The 24867-nt window shown below is 41.1% G+C and overlaps 1 protein-coding gene across 5 annotated transcripts in view; it reads right to left on the bottom strand.

The window, feature by feature from the left end:
- The window catches only part of TBC1D30 (TBC1 domain family member 30), an 88862-nt gene that overhangs the window by 26424 nt on the left and 37571 nt on the right, over positions 1-24867 (bottom strand). For 4 of the 5 annotated variants that reach the window (XM_019640548.1, XM_019640545.1, XM_019640544.1 and 1 more), the window contains exons 3-7: positions 12949-13010; positions 12352-12417; positions 10309-10434; positions 8427-8612; positions 1555-1723 (exon numbers count right to left, since the gene is read on the bottom strand). In XM_019640548.1, the coding sequence (XP_019496093.1) occupies positions 1555-1723; positions 8427-8612; positions 10309-10374 (421 nt within the window). In that variant the 5' untranslated portion in view covers positions 10375-10434; positions 12352-12417; positions 12949-13010. Of the gene's footprint in view, positions 1-1554; positions 1724-8426; positions 8613-10308; positions 10435-12351; positions 12418-12948; positions 13011-16082; positions 16574-24867 lie in introns of those variants that run through there. The other variant, XM_019640547.1, reaches the window with a different exon arrangement.

Genomic DNA, 24867 nt, shown 5'->3' with positions numbered 1-24867 from the left:
CAATTTTCAAAATCTCATTAAGCCCATTTTTATTCAAATGTTGCTAATAAAAATAAAATTGCTCATTAGGAATTACTTGTCAACTTTTTAAATTATACATAGTTCTGAGACCTTACAATGGAATTAAACTAGAAATTAATTATAAAAAGATAGCAAGAGAAGCCCAAAATATTTAGAGATTAAACAACATGAAATTTTATAATATTTTGAAGTAAACTAAACACAGTTTTAAAGATCTGGGATCCAGCTCACTTTGAAGTTTCTGAATTCACTAAAAAACATAGAGTTCTCTCCCATTTCCAAAGATGGCATAAGTATGTATTTTAATGGAATATAAAAATTTAGATATGTAGACTGATCCTCCCTCCAAATTACATTTAGAATGTTCATTTACCAGAATATAAGCAAAAAGAGATCTGTTCTCCTGCACTCATTTGCATCCTTCTTACCTATGAACAAAGGGATTATCTTTGTTCTGAGACTAGAATCTGAGGTCACCCTTTGTAGGCAAATCCAGGGCATTTGGGAAAAAAAACATGGAGCCAATAAAGCGTGTCTGACTGTGGGAGAGGCAAGGTTGGTCTATCTGGAAGCTTTATAAAATCCACAAGTGTGTAATAATATGGCACAAACTAAATGAGAAGATGATTCAAGTGACTTAGCAGGAAATGGTTAGAGACACCAGGTGTCACTAACATTTCCAATGTATTTAGTCACCGATGAGGTCCTCAAAATCCTTTAATATTTTCTCAGATTTAAATGTGTGGGTCCATAAGTGGCAACCATTTACAGGAAACACAGCAAATTTCTGAGTCTTATTTCTGGCATCCTGAACAGCCAGGAAGTGCAAGCAGAGGGTATAGCGACAGCATTAACTCAGGTCCTCCAGAAAGCTGGACTTTCTGCTGCTGGAGGATGGCGATTCTCAGAGCTGCTTGCAGAGCCGTCTTTCCTGTTGCCCTCAACCCAGTGCCTTCCTTCAGGGTTCAGATTCTACCTGGAGGTCCGGAAGAGCCCTTCTCCAGCAAGAACTGGCTCATTCATCTCAAGTAAATCTATATATCCTTAGTATGAGTAAATAAAAGGGACATTAAGCATTTCAATCCAAAAGACTGCTTTTATCTCCTACAACTTTATGAAAATACGTATTCCACTCTCCCATAACCTCCATGGTTCAGGAAAAACCACAGTTTGTGCTCAATTGTACCTGTCGCCCAGTTTTAAAGAATGCTTATAGGTTTGGTGCCAACAGTGTAACTAAACAGCAAGACATGTACACCATTCTTCATCTAGAGGACGATATGTCATTTTAGTTATTGATCTGGTACTGGTGAAGTATTAGGTTCTTGAATGACTTCCTAACCATGACCAGTTAGAGATTCAATATGTGGCCCTTTCTCAGTTTTGATTTTGTTCTCTAGAAATCTATTTCATTGTATCAAATTCTCACCAACAGAAATACCTAAAATCATGTATTTCCATTCAAGGCTTAGGCTTATATGTACAGAGAAGTAAAATGTTTTCAAAGGTATAATAGCACTGAATCATCACTACCTCCACTCTCCTTGTTTGCAGTTCTCTGAAGAGTATCCAGGTGCTGAGATAATTCAGGGAGCTTCAGTCTCAAGAGGTCTCTGAAGACAGCCATATCCACAGACAATGCCCGGAGATTGTTGACAAAATAGCTTTCAGGAAGTACCTTATCGATAAGGTAAATCATAATCTGAAGAAAAAGATAAAGAACAAGACTGCTTCAAAAAAAACAGTATCCAGACCACTTCATGGATGGTGTAGATGCCTGACCACTGTACTGTATACCTGAAGCTGAAGGTGAATAATATTGAATGTCAACTATAATTTAATATATATATATATATATATATATATATATATATATATATNTAATATATATATATATATATATATATATATATATATGGTCATGGAATATGGAGTACAGCATAGGGAATAGAGTCAATAGAGAATTGTAACAACTATATACGATATTAGAGGGGCAATAGATTGGGGGAGGGGAGTTATCACTTTGTGAGGCTTGAAATGTCTATTACATTGTTTTGTACACCTGAAACTAATGGAAAAAAAAACCAAACCCAAAACCCAGTATCTTAACGTCTTAAATAGAAAAAATATATTCAAACGGAGAAAATGTAGTTAGCCAAAGCACATTATCCTTTAAATGTGTCAGTACCAAAATGTTCTGGATTTTCAAGGCTCATTGACACTCTGGGTAAAGAGTGGGTGGTATAATTATCTGAGCAACTCATAATTATCTAAGAAACTCATCAAAGTACCTCAGACCCAAAGTCTGCTGCTGTCTAAAATTTCTAGATGGACAGCTGGACCTGAGTCCACCCCATAAGGAGCTGGGATAAAACAACGCTCGGCCTCACTCTGAGAAGTGACAGAGCAAATGCTTCATCAGCCAGCAGGCATCTCAGTACTGGCTCCTCCGTGTCCGCCTTACCATGAAAACCAAGAGTTGGCCTGTCATAAAATACCCTCATTGAGGCTGGCCTCGAAATTCACTGACCATCAATCTGGATTATTAGAACAACTGATGTTGGCTTTTTGTCCATTTTCCTCTCCTGGGAGAATGTAACAAGGTTTTATTTGAATAAGTGGCATTTTTAAAATCTGGATCTCTTTCATAAGATTGTCCCACAAAGTCTTCCAATTACTATTTTCATTCTGACTTTTCTATTTGTGTTACCTTTTCTAAGATGTCAAGAACCACTAGAATGACCTAGCGAAACACATGAGTTCTATATGTCAATCTCTGGTCCATTCCCTGGAAGCATGCCTGCTGTGCATAGGCCCTCCCCGCTGGGAGACCTGTTCATTCCCACGAGAAAATCAAAATTAAGAACAAAATCATAGCTGGCCCGATATGTTGATGGGGAAGTAGCTGTCTCACATTTTAATTTTCAGCGTATCAGAAAACCCCATATTCCAAAAAATCTATCTCCCTGACCTGCCAAAGGCCCGTTTTTCTTCTCATCCCTGGCTTGTAATCTCTACTTTCAGGGTCATAGTTTGGACTGCCAATGAGGGTGGGGACATACTCTGGGGCCTTTATGACAGGAGTGGGAAGGCCCAGGGAGCTGCTTTAGCCTTCTTGCGCAGGACAGAATCTACCAGGTAAATGTATCGTCACCCTGGAAATGGGAGTTTAGCAATAAAAGGAACACGTTCAATCACTGTGCAGGAAGGAGGTCCCGCAGTCCTGAGGCCATTTGAGGGGGTAAGCAGGTTTCCAGCAGAGCAGAGAGCCCGGGTAGGGACTTCCCACTCCACGGGTAAGCAGAAGAGGGATCTGAAGGCAACATTTAAAGGTAACCGTCTATTATTGCACTTTTCATCCAGGGTAAGTTATACAATACAAAGAAAGATACTTTAGTTTTTATGAAGACATTATGAACCCTGAAAATTATAGAAAAATAAGAAAAAAAAATTACCAATTATCATAGTAATTCCTGTGACACAATGAAATTCTCTGTCCAAAGGCATCACAAGAGCCACCTATGTCTTATGTCAGCTGTGTCACTCCACCTATTACTGTATTTCAAAGACCGAACATTAAATCTTTTCTAAAAATTACGACACATAATGGCAATAGAACAAAGATACGCTCTTCGATAAATGGTGCTGGAACACCAGGACATCCAAATGCAAAAAAATGAATCTAGACATAAACCTTAGGCCCTTCACAAAATTAACTCAAAAGAGATCATAGACCTAAGTGTAAAATGCAACACTATAAAATTCCTAGAAGACAACATAGCATAGGTGATCTTGGATATAGGAATGACTTTCTAAATACAACACCAAAGCCATGATCCAGGAAAGAAATACTTGGTAAGCCAAACTTCATTAAAATTAAAAACTTCGGGACAGCTGGCTAGAGCACAGTGCTCATAACACCAAGGGTGCCAGTTCGATCTCCGCATGGACCACTGAAGCTGTGCCCTTCACAACTAGATTGAAACAACTAGACTTGGAGCGGATGGCTCCTGGGAAAACACACTGTTCCCAAGATAGAATTTTTTTTAAAAAAAGTGAAGACAATGCCAAGTGAATTAGAAGACAAGCCACAGACTGGGAGCAAATATGTGCAAAACACACCTCTGATAAAGGACTATCATCCACAATACAAAAAGAACTCTTAAAACTCAACAATAACCAGATGACCTGGGAGTCTCCAAAACACCCAAGTTGGGTGCTGCTACTCCCCCATCTCCGCTCCTGCCCCCAAATCACCCAGTGCTCCCATGGGCTCCCAGTGCTCCCAGAATAACACTCATGCCTCCAGCCCCTACCTAGGCCCTTAGTGGCTCTAACCCTGCAACCTCCCTGCTTTCTCTCCAACTCTCTTCCCTAGAACATGTTTGCCTCAGGGTCTTTGCACTTACTATGCTCAGTAGTAGTTAGGCCCTCCCTGTCCCCATACCCATCTCTACGCTGGCTCCTTGTCTTTCTTTGATTAAGATTTCAAGGAGCGTTCCTTGACCACCCCTCTTTAATATGTTGTCAATTCCAATTCAGCAAAACATTTTTTTCAGAGTGGTTTTCACACTTTTCATTTCATGGAGACCACAGCTCTTTTCATGCCTCCATATTCTTGCATGAGCTGGTCCCCTGCCTAGAATGCTCTTTTTGATTTACCTTGTGAACTCCTATACATTCCTCAAAACCCACCTCCCACATGCCTTCTTCCAAACAAGTTTTCACTGCTCCCTCCATGGGCTTCCCCAGCTCCCAACTTTCCCTCTACCGCACCCTGATTCCACAGGGCTGGGAATGTCTGTGTCCAGCTGTCCCCCCATCCCAGCCTGGGATTCCTCAGGGCTCTGCCAGAATGGTCATCAGGAACTACTTATAAATTGAATGAATTAAGGTGGGTTAGAGCCTAGGTCCATGTCCACACCAGGCATACCCTCTGCCTACCCCACCTGGGATGGGCAGGGGTTGTACTTCTCACCTTAATGGTGTCCAAGGCAAGTTCAACAACTGCACAAGAAAAGAAAAAAAAAAAGAACAAACAAACAAACAAACAAAAACTCAACAATAAGAAAACAAACAACCCAATTTAAAAAATGGACCAAAGACCTTAACAGACACTTCACCAAAGAAGATAAACAGATAGCAAGTAAGCATATTAAAAGATGCTTCACATCACAGTCAGCAGGGAAATTCAAATTAAAACGAGATACCACTACACACCTATTAGAATGGTCAAAATCTGGAACGCTGACAACACCAAGTGCTGGCAAGGATGGGAGCAACAGGAACTCGCAGATATTGCTGCTCTGAATGCAAAATGGTACAGTCATTTTGCAAGACACTTTGGCAGTGTCTTACAAAACAAAACATAGTTTATCACTTTACTCTTACCATACAATCCAGCAAATGCACTCCTGGGATTTACCCAAAGGAGATGAAAACTTATATCTACACAAAAACCTGCATGCAGTTTTATTCATAACTGCCATACTTGGAAGCAACCAAACTGTTCCCCAGGTCCAGACAATGGAATATTATTCAACGATAAAAAGAATTAAGCTATCAAGTCATGAAAAGACATGGAGAGGCCTTAAATCATATTACTAAATGAAAGAAGCCAATCTGAAAGTCTACATACTATTACTCCAATTATAATATTCTAGAAAAGGCAAAACTATGGAGGCAGTACAACAGTCAGTGGTTGTGGGGTGGGGGCGGGAGGGATGAAAAAAGGGGAGCATAGAGGATGTTTAGCACAGAGAAAATACTCTGTATGACATTATCATGCTGGATACATGTCATTATACATTTGTCCAAATCCATATAATAATGTACAAGTCCAAGAGTGAACCTTAATGTAAACTACGGACTTCAGGTGATTATTGATGTGTTGATGTAGGTTCATGGGTTTTAACATATGTACCCCTCTAATGAAGGATGAATGTTGTTGATAACAATGGAGGCTGTGCATGTGGGGGGTTGGGGCTGAGGATGTACGGAAAAGCTCTCTACCTTCCTCTCAGTTTGGCCGTGAACTTAAAACTGCTCTGGAAAAAAAAAAAAATGAAGCATTTAAAAGACAAACAAATAATGAGGGAGGTTCAGATTTTTAACAAATAGTTAAAAACAAACAGTTACTAAGAGAAAACAGTAAGTGCAAAAAAGCAAGGAAAATGGTTTACCTACATCTAATGTACTATATATTTCCCTAATAATTACAACTTGCAAAGGCCAAAATAGCTATTGGAAAAACACCAAAACCTAACATTTTCCTTTGCATCAGAAGTGTTTCTTCATGGCCCCAACCTTCCTTTGCATATTAAATGCCTAAGCAGATTCCTAAATGATGATGTCATTTCATTCATTCCACAAAGTTCATTTTCTTAGAGGCAGAAATATAAATATGCAGTTTTATCTAATCCAACTTTTTATGTGAATTTGTACTTTCTCAAGTATCACTGAGCCCTTTCATGATTTGATTGTCATTATATCCCCTTCTCCAAACCTTTCCAACCCACCCCCAACCTGAATTGTTTATTCCAGCTTCTCAACAAAACTGTTCCCATTTTATAGTCATACAAATTACGTATGGAAAACAAATGACTAAAGCTGATAGACTGAGTAAACAAAATTGCTTCGTAATAAAAATGTTTTAACCTCATGTATTTGATTTGTCACGGCCTCCACCCCCTCCACCCCTGCCTATTTGATGAACAAATAGCTGCAAAGCTGTTTCCTTAAACATATGAATGGAAAGAGTGAGAGGGTGAATACAGATTTGGATCATGTCAGGATGGATTTATAATTAAATCCACCATGATATGTATAAAACCAGGAAGAACGTTTGCTTATTTTTCCATATCACATTAGTCAGTGATTGAGAATATCACTAAGGTATTCACCACAGTCAAACACAGAAATGGGGTGAGGGGGAGGTGCTCATGAATACAAAGACTAAGTATCCATTCCATCCACCACAAAGCATTGCAATCAATAGCAGTTTGAGGGTTTAAATATGAATGAGCAATCCCATCTTGCCTCAAGCAAATAAGGCCGAGGCCATCCTCCACATTTGAAATGCTTCATTTCTCATAAAAAGTATTTCTGGTGACTCAGTGAGTCACATTCAGACCTATAAACTTAAATTACTAGTGTCCCAGCTCAAAAGGTTTGCAGAAATTTTTTTTTACTAATAAAGGCCCTAGGCATCAAAGATTAAAAGATAATAAATATAATTCACTTCCATAACTTTCTCTATGCAAACATCTTCCATCATAAACACTCACTCTCAGCCTACCACCTCCATGCCTCACCACAGATAAGAAAGGATAAAGCAACCTAATAAGATCCAATCAGAATGAAGCATAATGTGTGGAATAGGCCATTTCTAACATCGCCCCAGTGATCTCCACCTCCTGGTAGTCACATCCTTGTATAAGCCCATCTTGAGTATGAGCTGGACCTAGTGACTGGCTTCTAATGAGCAGAATAGGGCAAAAATGATGAAATGTTACTTCTGATATTAGGCTACAAACCTGTAACTTAATCTCTTCTGCCTTGATCACTCTCTTTTACTCTCTCGCTCACTCTGAGGGATGCCATCCACCATGTTGTGAGGTGGAGAGCCTCACATGACAAGGAACTAAAAATGGCCTCTGACAAATAGCCAGCAAGGAACTGAGGCCCTCTGTCCAACGACCTGTGAGGAATTAAATCTTGCTAACAACCACATGAATGAACTTGGAAGTGAATGCTCCCACCTAGAGTGAACGCACTCATCATGCCTTCAGATGAGGCCACAGCCCCAGCCAATACTTTGATTTTTTTTTTTTTTTTTTAGCTGAGCCATCCTGCCACCTGTTGGCAGCTCAGTGGCAGCTCAGCTTGGGCCGGGACTCGAACCGCTGTTGCTCAGAGCCCACACTCTTGAGAGAGCTCTTAGCCAACTGAGCCACTCGGCTGGCCCACCCCAGCCAATACTTTGAATGCCACAGTGATGTGACTTTGAGCCAGTGAAGTCACACCCAGATTTGTCTCAACAAAACTGTGAGGTAATACACATTTGCTATTTTAAGTGGCTAATTTATTATGCAGCAAAGGATAATTAATATTAATTAATACAATTAGTGTTTAACTTTCTTTAAAATATGATGTCCTGTAAGTGAAATTAAAAACATAATCATTCTCTTCACATTTGGCAGCTATATGAGTCTGTCACTTGACCTGGCTTTAATGGGGGTGAGGCAGGGGCAGGGGCAGGGGCGGGGGAGGGAAGGGTATCATGGGTAATTACCAAGGTGTGGCAAACTCCCTGGAAGGACTCGATATTGAGGAAGACAAATTAGAGTTGGAACATTTCACTCTCTGAAGAATTTCAGCTGCCTTCCTCAGAGCCTGATACTCACTTTCAGTGCATCCCCTTCGTTGCCTTCCACCACTTCCAGGATTAGTGCAGCCAGGATGTTAAAGCCTTGACAGTATCCTACATTCTTGTTCCATCGGGCATAAGCTAAAAGGACCCGCTTCAGCACAACCCTGTCCTGCTCAGCCTCCTGGCCACAGTAAGAGCTGCAGCCTGTGCGGTGAAGATCCTGAAATGACAGGGAAACAAGATTTTTTTAAAATGGCTTCTTATACTCTCTCTCAAAAACAAAACAAAAAAACAAACAGACAAAAAAAAACCTGTAGTTATTTGCCGCAGCATTAGAGTCAGATTATCAACATGTATTTTAGTTTTTAAAAATGCATACGCAACTTATAGATGTAAGCCAAAACAATTTTTTTTTTTTTAGTTTTCTTTTTCCTAACGTTTTCTAATATGCCAAGACATTTTTAAGAGGAATTACAGTCAGGCAAATTTTCCACTTAAGATGTTTCCAGAATTAACACACATAGGCACTCAGAATTAACAAAAATTACATAATAATTCCATATAAATTGACAGTTCATTTTAATAATATGTCTCAGATAAAACAAGTCATTTCAACACATGTGCCAACATTATTTCTTTCTACAAAAAAAAATGATATAATACCTATGTAGCTATCAAAACTCTAAATAGCATTAAGGATAAAAATCAAAATAGCAAAAAATGCAACCTGTACTATAGAGAGACAGAAAAATCATTGTGTCCAAAACAGCAAAATCATTCTATCCAAATTGTTGTATAAATTTGTGTGAAATGGACAGAAACATTAATATTTAATCAGGACATTATCTATAATTTTATTTCCAAGCAGAGACTATGATTTTCAGGTGCTGAAGTCATTTTACTGACATAGCATTCATTTCAATGAGAAAATAAAAGATCCTCTTAATAACATGACTGTTATAAAATGTGCACTGCCTTAATTCACAATTTAAGCAGAAAGAAAATATTTCAAATATGGAATGCTTCATCTCTAAGACCACATTCTGAAATTCCAAATAAACAGCTAAAATGTGGATAATGCAAAGGCTTTTCAAGCATACAAGCTATAACTGCATAACATATTTTTAGCATTCGTCTGAAACAGACCAAGTTAGACCAGAAAGTAGCTCCTTTTAGTTAGTACTTCCTCTTGAAAAAAAAAGATCTTCAAATCTGCCAAAACAATAGCCATCTCGTGGTGGCCAAAATTTAGATGAAGCAACGTTCTTTTTAAAACCTCAGCTTAGCATCACTAATATACTGTAATATACTCATATAAAATAAAAAACCATGTGCTAGAGGCTTATGTAAGAAAATAACAGTGGGATCAAATTGAATCAGCACCCTTGGCTTTTGGCACCAGGATCCCATCAACTGTAATAATCCAGGTAGGCAAACCATAGCTGCCTCCACAGATGGTTTGAACCCTTGACAATCTGGTTTAAAGTATGCCCACCAGTTAATCAATCTGACTTCACAAATTGACAGTTAAGAAATTATCAAAGACCCTAATAACAGCCCAGTTATTCTAATATGAAAGATACTTAACTTTAAATTTCTCAGTGACTTATGTAAAAAATTCCAGTTAACAGCGCTGACTCACGCTAAAGAAAAAAAAGGAATGTCAACCTCCTATCACATGAGCAAGGTAAGTAAACTATCAGTGGAAATATTTTATTCTTACTGGCAACATCCAAATTTATGAAGACAAGGCATAGTCAAAGGTCCCCCATTAAAAAGCTATTAGCTATTAAAATGAGGAAGCAGAAAATATATAAACATTCAGACCATAAGGCTTGAGCTTCTGTCCAGGAAACATCTGGCCCCTATAATCTTCCTTCTAAGTTAGGAAAATAGGCCAAGCTCAGTGGCATTACCTTGACTATCTGAATTCCCATCGAGTCATCATCAGGATTACTCCTTTCATTGAAAGTGAAGCGCATGGTTTTGTCCCAATCAATGGCTATACTGTGCAAATAATGATCTGCCAAGGTCAACCAAACCTACAACATTAATAAAGAAAATGCTAAAGTAAAATACATAATTTCACCTTTATTAGAAATAGTTATTACATCCAACAAGAAAATAGGAACTGTTCCTAGAACAGATATAGCCCACATGCAGAAATCCACAAGGGCCTCATTGACATGTGTGCTGTACTGAATTGCACCAATCAGGGTCTTTCACTTATTCTTTCAATTCATATTTGTTGAGTTCCAACTATGTACCAAGCAATGATCTAGCCATTTGGGAAACTGTTAAGAAAACAAAAAATATTTTTCAAATTTGATTTCAGTTCATTGGATTAGCTATATTATGTTATGAGAGCTTGATATACTTGGCTCTTAATTGCTATCTATGCTTGGGCAAGAGCCACCTGGCCCTTCGTGGAGAATGGGTCTTCTCTCACCATGAAGTCACCTCTGCCTTTAAATCCTCTCTCTCTCTCTCTCTCTCTCTCTCTCTCTCTCTCTCTCTCTCTCTCTCTCTCACACACACACACACACACACACACACACTCACTCAACCTGACAGATGAGCTCTCCAAGCTCTCATAATGAAAAACTTTTTAAGAAGAGTCACTGGGTATTTTTACTCCTTTGATTATCTTATCCTGAAAAGCTGTTTCTGAAAGATGTATTTCATAATGCCATTTTTAAGGTATATTTTGAGGAATTCCCAATGCTCAAATTCTAGGAGTATTAGATGAGGTTTATAAATTAATATAATAAGAGAGCATTTCAAGTTTTGGTACTGAACATAATTTAGCAGAAATAATACTGATTAATAGCTCTAGCCAGACTTTTCTCCTAAGCATCAGAATCTTATGTCCAAATGCTGACTTGAGACCTTGAACGTAGACATCTAACAGGCATCTCAACCTTAACAGATCCAAAGCCAAGCATCCAATTCACCACCACCTTACCTATACATACATACATACATACATACATACAAACACACACATCTGTTCCTCCCATCTGAGTAAATAAGGCCTCTACCCTTCCAGTAGCTGAGGTAAAAATTGTGAAGTCATCATTGACATTCCTCTTATGTCTTATTTCAATTTAATAGAAATTCACATCAACTCAGCCTTCAGAATACATCTAGAACCTGACCCCTTCTCTCCATCTCCACTACCACATCTCTGTTCCAACTCTTGCCTAAATTATTGCAAGTCTTCTACTGGACTCCTAGCTTCTGCCCTTGTTCCCTCATATTCTCAAGTTAGTAGCCAGAGTGGTCCGTTTCAAATGTAAGTTGTATCATGTTACTCCCCTGCTCAGAAGTACACAGTACTTTACAACTCACACTGGGCAAAGTCCTGCCATGGCCTACAAGGTCCTACATGACCTGCCGTTCCCCTAACCCCATCACATTACCTCTATGACCCTCTCTCCTTTGCTTCCCTCTTTGTTCACTGTGGTTCAGCCACCCTGTCCTCTTGCTTTGGCTTGTATACTCCTGAGATGCTCCCAGTGTTCTGTTTCAAGTACTTGTCCCCAGGTAGCTGCATAGCCCACTGCTCACCTCCTGCAGGGCCCTATTCAAATGTCGCTTTGCTATTTAAAATTCCACCTCCTTATCCCCATTTTTCCACATTCTCTTAATTTATTCTCTGCTGTATTTTTATCCATGGTACTTATCACCATCTGACATACTTGATATTTTTTTCTTTGTAAACTCCATAAGGACAAAAACTTTGGTCTGTTCTTTTTTTCCACTGCTGTATCCCCAGTACCTAGGATAGCATCTGGCACAGAATAGAGAATCAATAAATACTTATTGAATGAATGAATAATGAAGAGGGACAGGTTTAAAATTACTCAATCTAGAATCTCCTGTTTGACATTCCAGAGACTTTAAGAAGGGACAGAGTAATGATCCTTCTGTATTTTAGCCCTACGAATCCTCCTTACCTTTCTCCTCCATTCCTTTGGTATTCCCGTTGATAGTCTGGCGACTGCCTTGAGAGCATCATACCACTAGGAACAAAGAAGAAATATTGGCAGAGCGATAATACTGACCTGGGTAAGCACTTTTCAACCTTTTTTTCCATCTTGACATCTGTAGACTATGATAAAATTTGTACAGCAGTGGGGTAAACAGTCAAAGCTTCTTTCAGCCAGATATGACTGGTCTAAGGGCTATGACTGCCCCAATCTCCCACTTACATAGTGTTAACATGTCTATGATCCACTCGCAGTACACACAATGGTTGGGGAGCACTAGTTCAGAAATCAAAACGTGTGTTATAGACTCAGAACAACAGACTTTTGCTTTTTTAAATTTTTCTCACACTTTCACGGTTAATAGAAAGTACAAAATTTTTCATCACAAGTATAAACCCAGGCCACTTGTAGCTTCATAAGCTATTTTATCTATAATTTTAAAAATTGGCTGTCTTCTTATGCATATCAAACTATATACTAATTTTCCCACTTTGAGAATATATCTCAGTGTACCCTGTAGATACCCCAAAATAAGAGTATTTTCAAAACCAAAAATAAAGTTACCTGCTGAAAACCATTTTGACCTAAAGATGGCTCAAGAGTGAACTTCAACTTTGTGTCAACTCCTAAAAGAAAAACACATAAGTAACTATTATTTTGGGACAAGTTATATAAAAAATAAAAGTAAAAATTAACCTGATTCTACTGAATCATCATGAAATTTTTTAAACATTCATTTTTACTAAATTTTAGTCAACTTTGTTAAAAGGAAAAGAATACTGATTATTATAATAAAAAATATCCTATGGCAACTGAACAGAGCTTTTCACATAGGATGGTGGTTTCCACAGCTGTCTGGAGTAGTGCACAAACAAAACCAAAAAAATGACACCATAGGCTTGGAGTCATACAGACCTCCCCTCAACTTTGGTTCCTAGAGTCGAACAAATGATTTAACCTGTCTCAGTTTCCATTTTTTATCTTTAAAAATTAGGAGAATAACATCTATCTCAGTATTGTCGTGATGATTAACTATAAATCACTTAGCACAATATAATTAATATTTATGAAACTAAGGAAGATAACTCTGTAGTTATAGAATTTGTTTTCTAGGATACTTGTATGAATGAAGTTTACTAAGGAAACTTCAGTGGAATATCAAAAGTTATAAAAATGTCATGCCTTCCCACTTATGAAAGCTTTAACAATCCTATTTGGAAATTTTTATATATCTTTAAATTCTGTCTTGACAGACTTAGTTATTGAAGATAAAAGTTTGTATGTTTAATTATAGACTACAAGCTGTAAATATAACTACTCTAATTTCAAGTTACCTATGAATTTAGAAAAACTTCTTGTTTCAAATCCCAAATCTATGGAATACAAGTAAATAAATAGGAGAATGTATAAAGACTCCATGCTTAATATTTATATTGGGCATTTATACAGAATTCCATTTTAGAAGTATGTGCTGTTGTTACTGAAGTGACATTAAATGACAATGTTTATTCCCACTTAAATTCTGTTTTTAAAATAACATAATCAAGTCTAAAAAGGCAATATATCCTTTTCTTACAATTTCAAAATCAATAAAATGACATTTTAAATCACTTTCTAAAAGACTTATTACTTAAAAATTCAAGGACCAAGATATACCAAACATTATCAATAGCATTCAGTTTTACAATTTATGATTGTCATTTATGACAACATTTTTGCTTCTAAAATGTTGATTTGCAGAGTAGGCATACTTGAAACCCCTCCACAACTTCCACTACTTAGGGGCTAGTATGTGAACTGGAACAATCTTCAGAATTTGTAAAATTACATTAGACTTGTTGTTTTAAAAACATGTATATGGAATCAAGAAGCTTGAAAGAGATGTATCTGATTTGCCCAAGCCCGTCAGAGTACGCAGATGCCCTTCTCAGTCCTGTGAGTATACACGAGTTGGGTCCCAGATTTCTGAAGTCAAGCTGTGGTAGAGAATCCCAAGGTATTTATTTTCAAAGCTTCAGGGCCAAAACCATACCCTGCCTAGATAGATAAGGTTTTCTTCCCAAGATATATTAAGTACCCCCACGGATTCTCATCACTCTGAGTTGGTTTAAATGCAGCTCGGCCTCAGTGCAAGGATAATGGTCACAAGAGTGCCTCCCGCTGGAGCGCAGGATTTAAGGCAAGATGAAACAGATCGCGTGGTGAGGGTGCTGTCCAGCCCCAGGGTGCTGAATGGAGGAGCGTATGTCGTGACGTTTGCTTTATTATAACAAAAGACCAGGAAATTCGGTCCCGCGTTGAATTATTTCTACCGACCTAAAAGCACCGGATTCCCTGTATGTACAACCGAATATGCTTCTTGACTTTTTCAAAGCACCTGCTGGGCATCCTGCCGATTGCCTTGCTGTGCTGAAACCTGGCTGGGTTAGTCAAAACCACAACTATTTTCTCCTGATCAAAAATGAGTCACAGGATTTAACTGGAATTGATCATTCGCTGCCTGCATGCAAAAGCTGAAATCAGGTCACTTTCACCTTTTTTCTTCTAACTGAATAAGGGAGGGGAGAAGGTTTATGTTTCATCTGATAATCACAGCTGTTCCGGATTCAGAAATACAAACCACTTTTAACGTGGGAAGGAGATTTTTTTTTTAAGGGTGAAGGAAGGTGGTGAATAAATACTACAGTCTCTGCAACTAGACACTTCCTTGGGGAGAAAAACAAAGGAACCACGAGGTTCGGAAAGGCAGCCACGCGTCCCGCCCTATGGGGCTCAGTGTCTCAGCAGATTCTCCCCTACAGCCTCAAGATAGCAGGTCCCCGAAGGTGCTGGGAGGCGGGGGTGGGGGGAGGACGAACCCGCCTGGAACCCAGCTGGTGCCACTCCAGGGACAGGTGAGTGCTAAGCACTGGTGTGAGTACAGCCGGTTCCCTCTGCGGCCACCCTAGCCAGAAAGCTCTGAGTCCATAAAACCCCGGGGAGAAATGCCAGGAGGTGGAGCAGGCGCGGAGTTATGCAGCCGAGAGAAGCGGGGATGAGTAAACACATGCTGAAAGCAAAAAGGGCCTAGCCTAGGACAGCCAGGCGCACTCCCGGACTTTACCTATAAGAAAGGATCTCTAGGCTGCAGGGGTGCTTCCTGCCCGCTCCCCACCCAGATACACAAATTAGAGGCTCCAGGCGGGCTGACCCCAGACATTCATGCAACAGAGACCCTCAGGAAAATGTACCCGATTTTTCCTTCGCAGCTGCAGCGTTCCCCTTAGACCCCAAGAATCAAACCTGTGCCTTTCTCCGCCTCACACACCTCTTTCAAGGTCTGGCTTCTTGTGAAGCCGAAGCACAATTGGTTGCGCGGCCTATGATAACCTGGGCAGGCGCCAGCAGGCCCCCAGCTCCGGGCACAAGCAGGGCTGGACCGTGCACAGGCCGCGGGGAGGGGGTCCACGAGCAGCCAATGGGAGCCACGGGTCCTCCACGCCTTAGGGGCCACTGCCCCTGCCCAGGCCCTGGTCTGCGCTCTGCCCTTCCAGGCCGACCCAAACCGGCCTGCGCCAAGCCGCGGTGCCCTGCACCGGGAGGCCCGCGGATGCTCCACGACCTAGGCGGAGACCAGCTGAAGCAGAGGCGCGAGCAGTACCAGCTCCCGGGGTGCCACGCTACTTTCCAGTGCCTCATCTGCAGCCCCGGGTCCTCACCCGGCTCCAGAGTGCAGAGCAGCCGGGGCGCGGTCCGGGAAATGCAGCTTCGCTTCTTGAGAACATTGCTCAGGATGGTGCCCACGCCGCCACCGCTGCCGCCACCACCGCCGCCCTGCCGCTTCAGGCATCTCCCTCCGCGCCGCAGGGAGCCGGTCAGCTTGTCCTGTCGCATCCGGGAGCGCCCGGGGCTCCAGTGCAACCACCGTCCGCTTGGGTAACCACCTGCCCCGCTGGCGTTGCGGCTTCACGCGGGTGGCTCCGCGCAAGTCGGGTCAGTTCAGGGTCCCTCGAGAGCAGCAGCTCTCGGCTGGTGCTCGGGGGTCGAAGGGACCTGTGGGGCACCGCGGGAGCCACCGAGCGTAGGGCGGCCGGCGGGCATCTGCAGTGCGGAGCCTGCACAGCTAAGGCAGGAGAGTGCTTGGGGCGGGGAGGAGGGCGGGAGCGAGTGAGCGCGCGGGAGAGGAAGGCGGCGCTCCCGCCCACAATCCCGGCATCACAGTGCGCAGGCGGGGCGGCTCCCGGCACCTGTTCCCCCTGTTCCCCGGAGCCGCAGAGCTGGGGAGCCGGGAAACCCGGGAGCGGGCGGGTGAGCAACTGCGCTAGGGAGCATAAGCCGCGACATAGATTTGCACGCTTCTCGCAACATCTGGAGGGGTTGGAGGGGGCACCAAAGGGAGCAAGTCTCAGATGCAGAACACCCTCGAGAGATGGCAAGCGCCCACTTCATCTGAGCAACCTCGGAAGGGACGGTCAGCCGACCGCAGGACGAATCTGGCAACACAGTAGAGAAGCTAGCAGATGGCGAAGCACAAGCTTCATCCCAAATAGTGTTAAACTCTTTCCAGGCAGCTTAGAGCGGCATGGCGAGCACGTAAAAAATTATTTTAAAATATTGTTTCTCTTGGAAGAATGGGCTTCAAGAAAAAAATATGTTCCCATTTAAAAGCAGTTTTTATTTTAGGTAAAAAAAGTGCTCCCTCATCTCTCCAGCCAGACACCTGATTCAGTGGTTCAGAACTACTAGCTAGCATTACTGTAAAAAAAAAAAAAAAAAGTCATTCTAAAACTATGACATTCACCAATGGGATATTAATCATAAAAATGAATGAGGAATAAAGAAGGAAAGGATGTGGCAGGGAGGAATACAAAGATATTTGTGTTCGCTAACATTTAGAAAAGGAACACTAGATGGATAAACTAAAAACTAATTTAAAGAGAATTTATTTGGGAGAGAATAGTGTGGAAGAGACAGGAACAGAAAACAGACTTCTCGGGATGCGCCTTACATAGTTTTGACTATGGAATAACATGTTATATTAATAATATTAATAAATTAAATAAAAAGAACATCCTAAACATTGGTAACGAATGGAAACAAATGAACCTAATGGAGTATCTCTTTGATGGCAAAAGAACAGAAAAAATATTAAGTTGCTTTAGAATGGTACAATATATTCCAAAGGCAAGGAGAGCTGCAACAAAATCTTACATTTCATTCAGTAGCATTATTGTCACTACTAATATTGGCATTATTTTTAAAATCCTTATACTGTAGATAAAGCAAATCATTAGGTCAATGTCAAAAGGAACTAAGATGTTTGCAGTGTAACAGAAAAACACAATACAATCAAAGAAGTTTTTCTTAAATCCTGCAATAGTATATTTAAGTGTGAACTCATCATCTTTTTTCCTTTTGAAATACATACATACATACATATATATATATATATATATATATATATATATATATATCCACGGAAGAAGTTTAAAAGTAAGGACAACCCAGCAGCAATGTACATCCCCCAGCAACCAGGTTGTGGTCTCTAAAAGTCATTTCCCACTAAAAGGAACCAAGGGCTCCTTTGAGGTGTGGCTGATTCCAGATCTGGGCCAGAAAAAAATACAAGATGAGCCTGACACATCTTCATGAGCTCAGAAAGGAAGGAAGTGCTCCAAAACCAATAGGGTCATCTCAAAAAGACACAGGAGCTGCATGAATAGGCTCCTATTGGCCAAAGACAGAACAATTTGAGCATAGAAAACAATGGCTGTTCTTGATTGAAAACTATGGAATAATTTTTTTAATGCAGTCCTAATGATATTCTGAAAGAGCTAACAAAAGAAGTCATTCTTATGACTCTGGCACACTTATTTTGTAATCAGTACATCCTGGGCTTTGTGAAGTGCCCCCAGAATTGGAGGACAATGTCAGAAATGATACAACTCTAAGCATGAAATATACATTTCATATATATCTGTTAAAATGAGATTAGTCATTCTGCAAAAGTAAACCAGGCTGATAAGGGGCCTATCTGTAAACTATTCAGTTAGGCCTGCCTGACTGAGGTAAAGATGCCTTGAAAAAGGCAGTCTGCCTCATGACTGTAGAAGATGACGTCATTGCTTAACCTGGTTATAATGAACTGTTTGGCTTAGGTTTTACACCAAGCTCACAGACAGAAATCTGTCCTTCGTCAGCCTGATGCTTTTATAGTTTCGGTACATGTTTGTTTTCCTTTAGCTTTCTCATAATTTTAATAAGATGTTCACTCACTGTTCCAGCCCATCCCAGCTGTGCTGAGTACAATAGAGAGAACTCTGATTGATGTTTAACCATTTCTTTAGAGGGCACAACAGGCCCTTGGGGGTAAAGAGGGTGATGAACACCCAGAATGAAAGGAGAGAGAAAAGCCAGGAGAACAAGCTTGTAGCTGCATGTAGTCTTGTCATCCAGAGTTCTCATCTGCTCAAACCTGAGAGGGTGTTGTGTTCTATTTTAACAAGAGAGGCTATTCACGCTCAGTTGCCAGCACTGACTGGGCCGGCAGGAAAGACAGCCTCACCAGCCAAGAGGAGGAGAAATGTCCTCTGATCTAGAACACTGTTCCTCTGGAGTGCAGAGAAGGACATCCAACTCCCAGGGCTGGCTGGTACATGCCGCTCAGACCATCTGGCTCCCTTCGGCTCTGACTCCACGATCACCATGCAAACGTTTGATTGTCATTTTGCTTCCCATAGAGACTTTGCCACAGAGGAGAGAATGTCCTGACCAGTTAACGTCAGTCCATACCATAGAGTTCACCCAACTCTTAGTGAGCTGAAGAAATCAAATTCCTAGACTGCCAACACAGAAGCCTTTGACCCTAGACAGCCAACCCACTCAGACGTGTCATGGCTGACAAGGCCTCTCTCTGAAATTCTTCTTCAGTTATACCTTTTTTTCCTTTCTTTCTTTGTTTTTTACTGGTAGTGACAGGGCTTGTTTACTTTCAAGATGAAAATTCTACTTCACCTCTCAGATTTATTACAGGGGAAAAACTGACTGTTTTTTAAGGTGGTGGGGGGAAGCTTCCTTGAAAACCTCCCATTCTAAATTACATAGAAGTCGAAACCAGCAAAAGTAAAAAAAAATTATTTGAAGAGTGTCTACTATTATAGCAATAAGTAGTGAGGGAATTAAATAATATTATTTTGTTTACATTGGAGAGGAAAACCAAGACTGCCAATTTTTATAGCAAACATAATTAAACGAGCACTAAAATACACAACTCTAAAAGCAGCATGGCACAAGCCTACTATTATATTTATTGTATGAATATGACTCATAGTTTCTTATTCATGTCTGGAATATTGTTTTCATAAAGCAAAAGATGTTATCTGAAGTCAACTGGCAAAAGAAATAATGCTAGCATGGATTTTGAGGACCTCAGCTGGTGAGATTTCTAGCCAGGCCAACTTACCATCACCCTTCACTAGCTGAATTATCTTTTACTAATCAAATAATATCAGTAAGTTCATGTTCGAACAAATTGTACCTTGGCATGGTCCAAAATAGTTATGTTTTAAGCTGAATTTGGGGAAAGGAAGGCTCGATGCAAATTTCACATTGGATGAGAACTTGTTACTTGGATTGCTAAAGAAAACGAGTGCTTTGAGAAAATACCCAGAGAATCCAATACCCATGGAATGTCCCCAGAGATGCAAGATCCCAGGTGAAAACAAGGAAGTAGGGATCTCCAGGCTTATGTGCTGGGAGTGAGGCTTCCTTGAGAGCAAACTATTCCTTTAATGGGAGAAGGGGGAAGAAGCCAGAAGAAAAAGAAAGCCCCACATACGAAAGAAAAGCTATGTCCCAGTGGCTTCCAGAAGGGAATCAGGTCTGGGACTTCTGTGATTTCCTGATGCTGCTATTTTTGTTTAACAGTAAAATCTTAAAATAAAAAGGGCCTACGTGCTTACCTTCAGGGACTGAACAGAATTACTGGTGACAGTTACCAAGAGAAAAAGCCCTGGAAGCCTGCTGTGACAAGACAGAAAAAGGGAGCTGGTCTGCTCTGAAGAAGTGGGCCTGGAACTCATCCTCACTGCTGCAGCCCTAGCTGTTGTCCACGTGCACTTGCGTCTCTGAGGGTCAGAAGAGATCTTATCAGATACCATGTCTAGTGCTGTCTCCCATTGGGCAGGAGATGGGTACATCTTTGCACTCGTGCTAGTAGAAGGGTTGAGAGTCTGAGATGGCATTAAAATCACTATTCTCCTTTATGCTCTCCCTGCAATTTTTGAAAGTCTGTGAGCACCTCTCGAATAATAAAAGTAGTATCTCCTGGGCCGGCCGAGTGGCTCAGTTGGTTAAGAGCACAAGCTCTGAGCAACAGGGTCATCGGTACGATTTCCACGTAGGCCAGTGACGCTGCACCCAAGGTGGCAGGATGGCTCAGCCGGTGAGAACACGTGCTCCGAACAATAAGGTTACCAGTTCGACTCCCACATGGGATGGTGGGCTACGCCCCCGCCCCCACTTCCACAATGAAGATTGAACACGGCACCTTGAGCTGAGCGGCTGTGAGCTGCTGACGGTTGGCCAGATGGCAACTGGACTTGGAGCTGAGCTAGCTGCGCCCTCCACAACTAAGACTGAAGGACAACAACTTGTCTGTTCCCCTTCCCCAATTCTCCAACACTGTTCCCCTTCCCCAACTCCCCAATAAAATCTTAAAAAAAAAAAAAAGAAAGTAGTATCACCTAAAGGGACAGTCATTGTGGCCAGCACCGTAAGAAGTTAACACTCTCCTCGGACCTAAAAGTCGAGCCTTAATAAGCAGCTCCTTCAATTCATTCTCCAGGATGGAACCCACACACTATGAGCTCATGGTGACAAGCATTATAACCATTTTCCCCTCATGAAAGAGACGCAGAGTCAGGGCAGCAGAAAGAAACTGAGGGGGAGGGAAAACCTTGCAATTATCTGACACATCACATTATGTACACAGGACATTTTTTTTGGTATGATTTTCTCCTCTTAGTCATAAAAATCTATTTCTCTATTTAAATTCAGGCATCCTTGAAGACAATCAAGTGCTTCTTTTATATTTTGTTTCAGAGAAAGGATTCTGTCAAGCACAGAACAGAGAGGCCTTGAAATTCCAACACCAAACCCACTCGACCTCCTGGTATCTTCTACCTCCTGGTAGTCCCGTTTACGCTTTCTCAGGACCATCCCTTTTAATCAGGTATTTTCAAAAACAAAACCACCCCTAACACTCCCCCCTAAACACACGCAAATAGTTTGGATGAAGTATTTTAAGAATAACCATTTTTATTTACAGACCATAAATTTGTAAGTTAGAAACTTAGCTAATATCATAATTTAATTCACAGCTGGAGTGGAAGTCCCATTTCACAGTCCCATACTTGAAATGTACTTAAAACCCAGCGGCCACGTCCACGTAACCTGAAATTCATAGCTAACCCAAGATTTTTTAGAAATCGCCAAATAAGTCTTCTTGGCCTGTTATTTTCTGTGAAGTATTTTCTTGCCTCAAAATCACTGAAATTGATTGAATACCACTTGCGGTAGGTTTACGTTGACTATATAAAGGTATCTTTAGGGCCGGCTGAGTGGCGCGTTGGTTAAGAGCAGCCTTGGGACGCCAGAGGTCCCCGGTTCGGATCCCACGTATGAGGGCCAGTGACACTGCCCTCCACAGCTAAGATGCTGAACAACAGCTCAACCTGGAGCTGGGCTGCCATGAGTCCCCGGCGAGGCGTAGGCTGCAGCCCCTGCTGCAGTTGGTTGCCATGGGGCTACCGTGTGTAGCCAGCAGCCAGTGTGAGCAGCGAGCAGCTGCTGTGAGCGGCCATCCAGAAGCTGGCTACTGATCTGCCTCACCTGGAAAGAGCGCAATGATGGTGCCAACTTGGGCCAGTGAAGCAACGTCCTCCACAACTAGACTGAAGAACAAAAAGGACAGCAACTTGTCTGTTCCCCTTCCCCCAATTCCCCAGCGCTGTTCCCATCCCCCAATTCCCCAATAAAATTTTTTTTTAATTTAAAAAAAATAAAAAAGATATCTTTTTATATTTCTTGTATTCATTAATGAATGACTGAAATAGGCATTTCTTCATCAACTGTCGTGGAAAAGGCACTGTGCTACGTATGGCCTATTCTGTACATTCTCTGCCCTCAAGAAGCTTACAATTTACTGAAGGACAGACAAATGGATAGTGATAGGACAGTGTGAAAGGTTCATGTACTTACTATGTGAGTACTTGGAGGGATACCTTATCTGTACCTCCTCCTAAGTCTTGTATATTCCAATATTTTCCCAGCTTTATGTCACTGAACTATTAAATTTCACTTGGAAGCAGGCCAAGGACAAAGTTTATCTGTGTTCATCTTATAATTGTGGTAATCACAGTTATATTTTACTTCCACATCAGGAGTATAACTGGAAGACCCATCACTTTAGAAGACGAAATCATTATTGAACCTGGTCATGATTAACTATTTAGCTTAGATTTCCAACTTTTTACAACAAGCTATTCTGAGTCTTCTGACCCAGTCAAGGGATATGAAAGAAGAGATTTCTCTGACCTATTGATGCAGATTAGTTTGGCTTAGAAATATATTTTCCTAGAGAGGAGAAGGGTGATGCCTTTGAAAAGAATATGCTTGATTTTGATGGTGAGAAGAGAGCAGTATTAGGAAGAGGAAAGAGATTCGAATCAATGTTTATGTTGGCTTGGGCAGCCTGGGATCTCCCAGCTGGGCTCATTCAATAGAGAAGACATAGCATACGTGAACTGCTGAGGGAGTGTGTGAAAGCGTCCAGTCATTGCACCTCCAGGAGGCTGTGTGGTGTGTCAGAAAAGTGCAGGCTATGGAGACAGGAAGACCAGGCTGAGAATTCTAGCACCCATACTTACTAGCTCTATGTCTTTGGGCAAGTCACTCAATTTCTGGGTTTCAGAGTCCTCATCTTTAGAATAAATAATACTTTTTTGAGTTATTTTGAGAAATAAATGGCATAATGAGAGTCAGAACTAGCACAATAGTGGTACAAAGCACACACTCAATACATTTACATTTGGGTGTCCCCTTTTCTTAGTGTTTGCTGTTATTGTACAAAATAAAGGGTAAGAGGGCCCCACCAGTTTACCCAGAAGTCTGCCCAGCAGAGGACCCAGGACCTAATCCACAGAGAGAGAATGATCGACCAGGACACCGCCTGAGATCCTCACCAGACATTCCTCTTTCACTTTCTTACCCTCAGTCACTGGGAGGAATATTGTGTTTAGCTTCATGTTTACTCCACAGAGCAAAATCAGAACTGCTAAATAGGAGTTACAGAAAGGCAGGTAGCTGAAAACTTTAAGGATGCACTAAATGTAATAAATACCTTAGGAGATCTTAAATGTCCTCTCCTTTGGAGATTCCTGCAAGTCCAACAGCCAGGAGTGCTGTGAAGGTCATTTGAAATGAGGTGAAGTTCAACTACTGATACCAGTAAAATGGCTTCCAACACTATGATTCCGAGATCAATGTAACTGATATCCAGTCTATTACAATATAAGAATTCCTCAATCCAATGTAAATGTTGACCAACTATAATACTTAGAGAATACAGTTTGAGTTGTTCTATTTTCAGGTAAACTGAAGTTTAAGCAAAAAAAGATCCTTTTGGTTTCAGTCCGGATTGAGAATTTTTTTAATGATGTATTATTAAACTTTCTTGACTTTTAAAAGAGTATTCTGAACCAACTGAATGTTTATGTATTTATTAGGAATCCTACATTATCTTTAGATCATTATTCTCATTGTATAAAACTCAAACACAGGTATTAGGAAGGCATTACAAATCATGTTAGGAACCACATTAAAAGGAAAATGCGTCTCCTGAATTATATGGATGACAGATACTTGGTGGTAAGAGGAATTATATGGTATTTCCATCAATATCGGCCTCAGCATTTTAATGGGTGGCATAACTGGTGATTTACATTCATTTTTATCTTTACCTACATAAAGATACAGGAGTCTACCAGTGTATCCTTGGAAATGGTCATATATGTGTTCTAGTCTTTAAAAGTCAACCAAAAGGGGCGGCTGGGTGGTTCAGTTGGTTAGAACGTGTGCTCTGAATAACAAGGTTGCTGATTTGATTCCCGCTTGGGATGGTGGACTGCGCGCATCTCCCTCCTCCCCGCAGCTAGACTATAAAGGGCGATTGAACTTGCAGCTGAGCTGCACCCTCCCCAACTAAGATTGAAGGACAACAACCTGACTTGGAGCTGATGGGTTCTGGAAAAAACACAGTTACCCAATAAAAAAATTTTTTTTAAAAACTGTATATTAGGGCCGGCCGAGTGGCGCAATGGTTGGGAACTCGCTTGGGATGCCAGAGGACCCCGGTTCGGATCCCACATATGAGGGCCAGTGACACTGCCCTCTACAGCTAAGATGCTGAACGGCAGCTCAACCTGGAGCTGGGCTGCCGTGAGT

This window comes from Hipposideros armiger, unplaced genomic scaffold, assembly GCF_001890085.2.
Source record: "Hipposideros armiger isolate ML-2016 unplaced genomic scaffold, ASM189008v1 scaffold_51, whole genome shotgun sequence".
In the NCBI taxonomy this organism is placed as follows: Eukaryota; Metazoa; Chordata; class Mammalia; order Chiroptera; family Hipposideridae; genus Hipposideros; species Hipposideros armiger.
The sequence above is the reverse complement of the archived record's forward strand: the minus strand, read 5'-3'. Positions and strand labels throughout refer to the sequence as shown.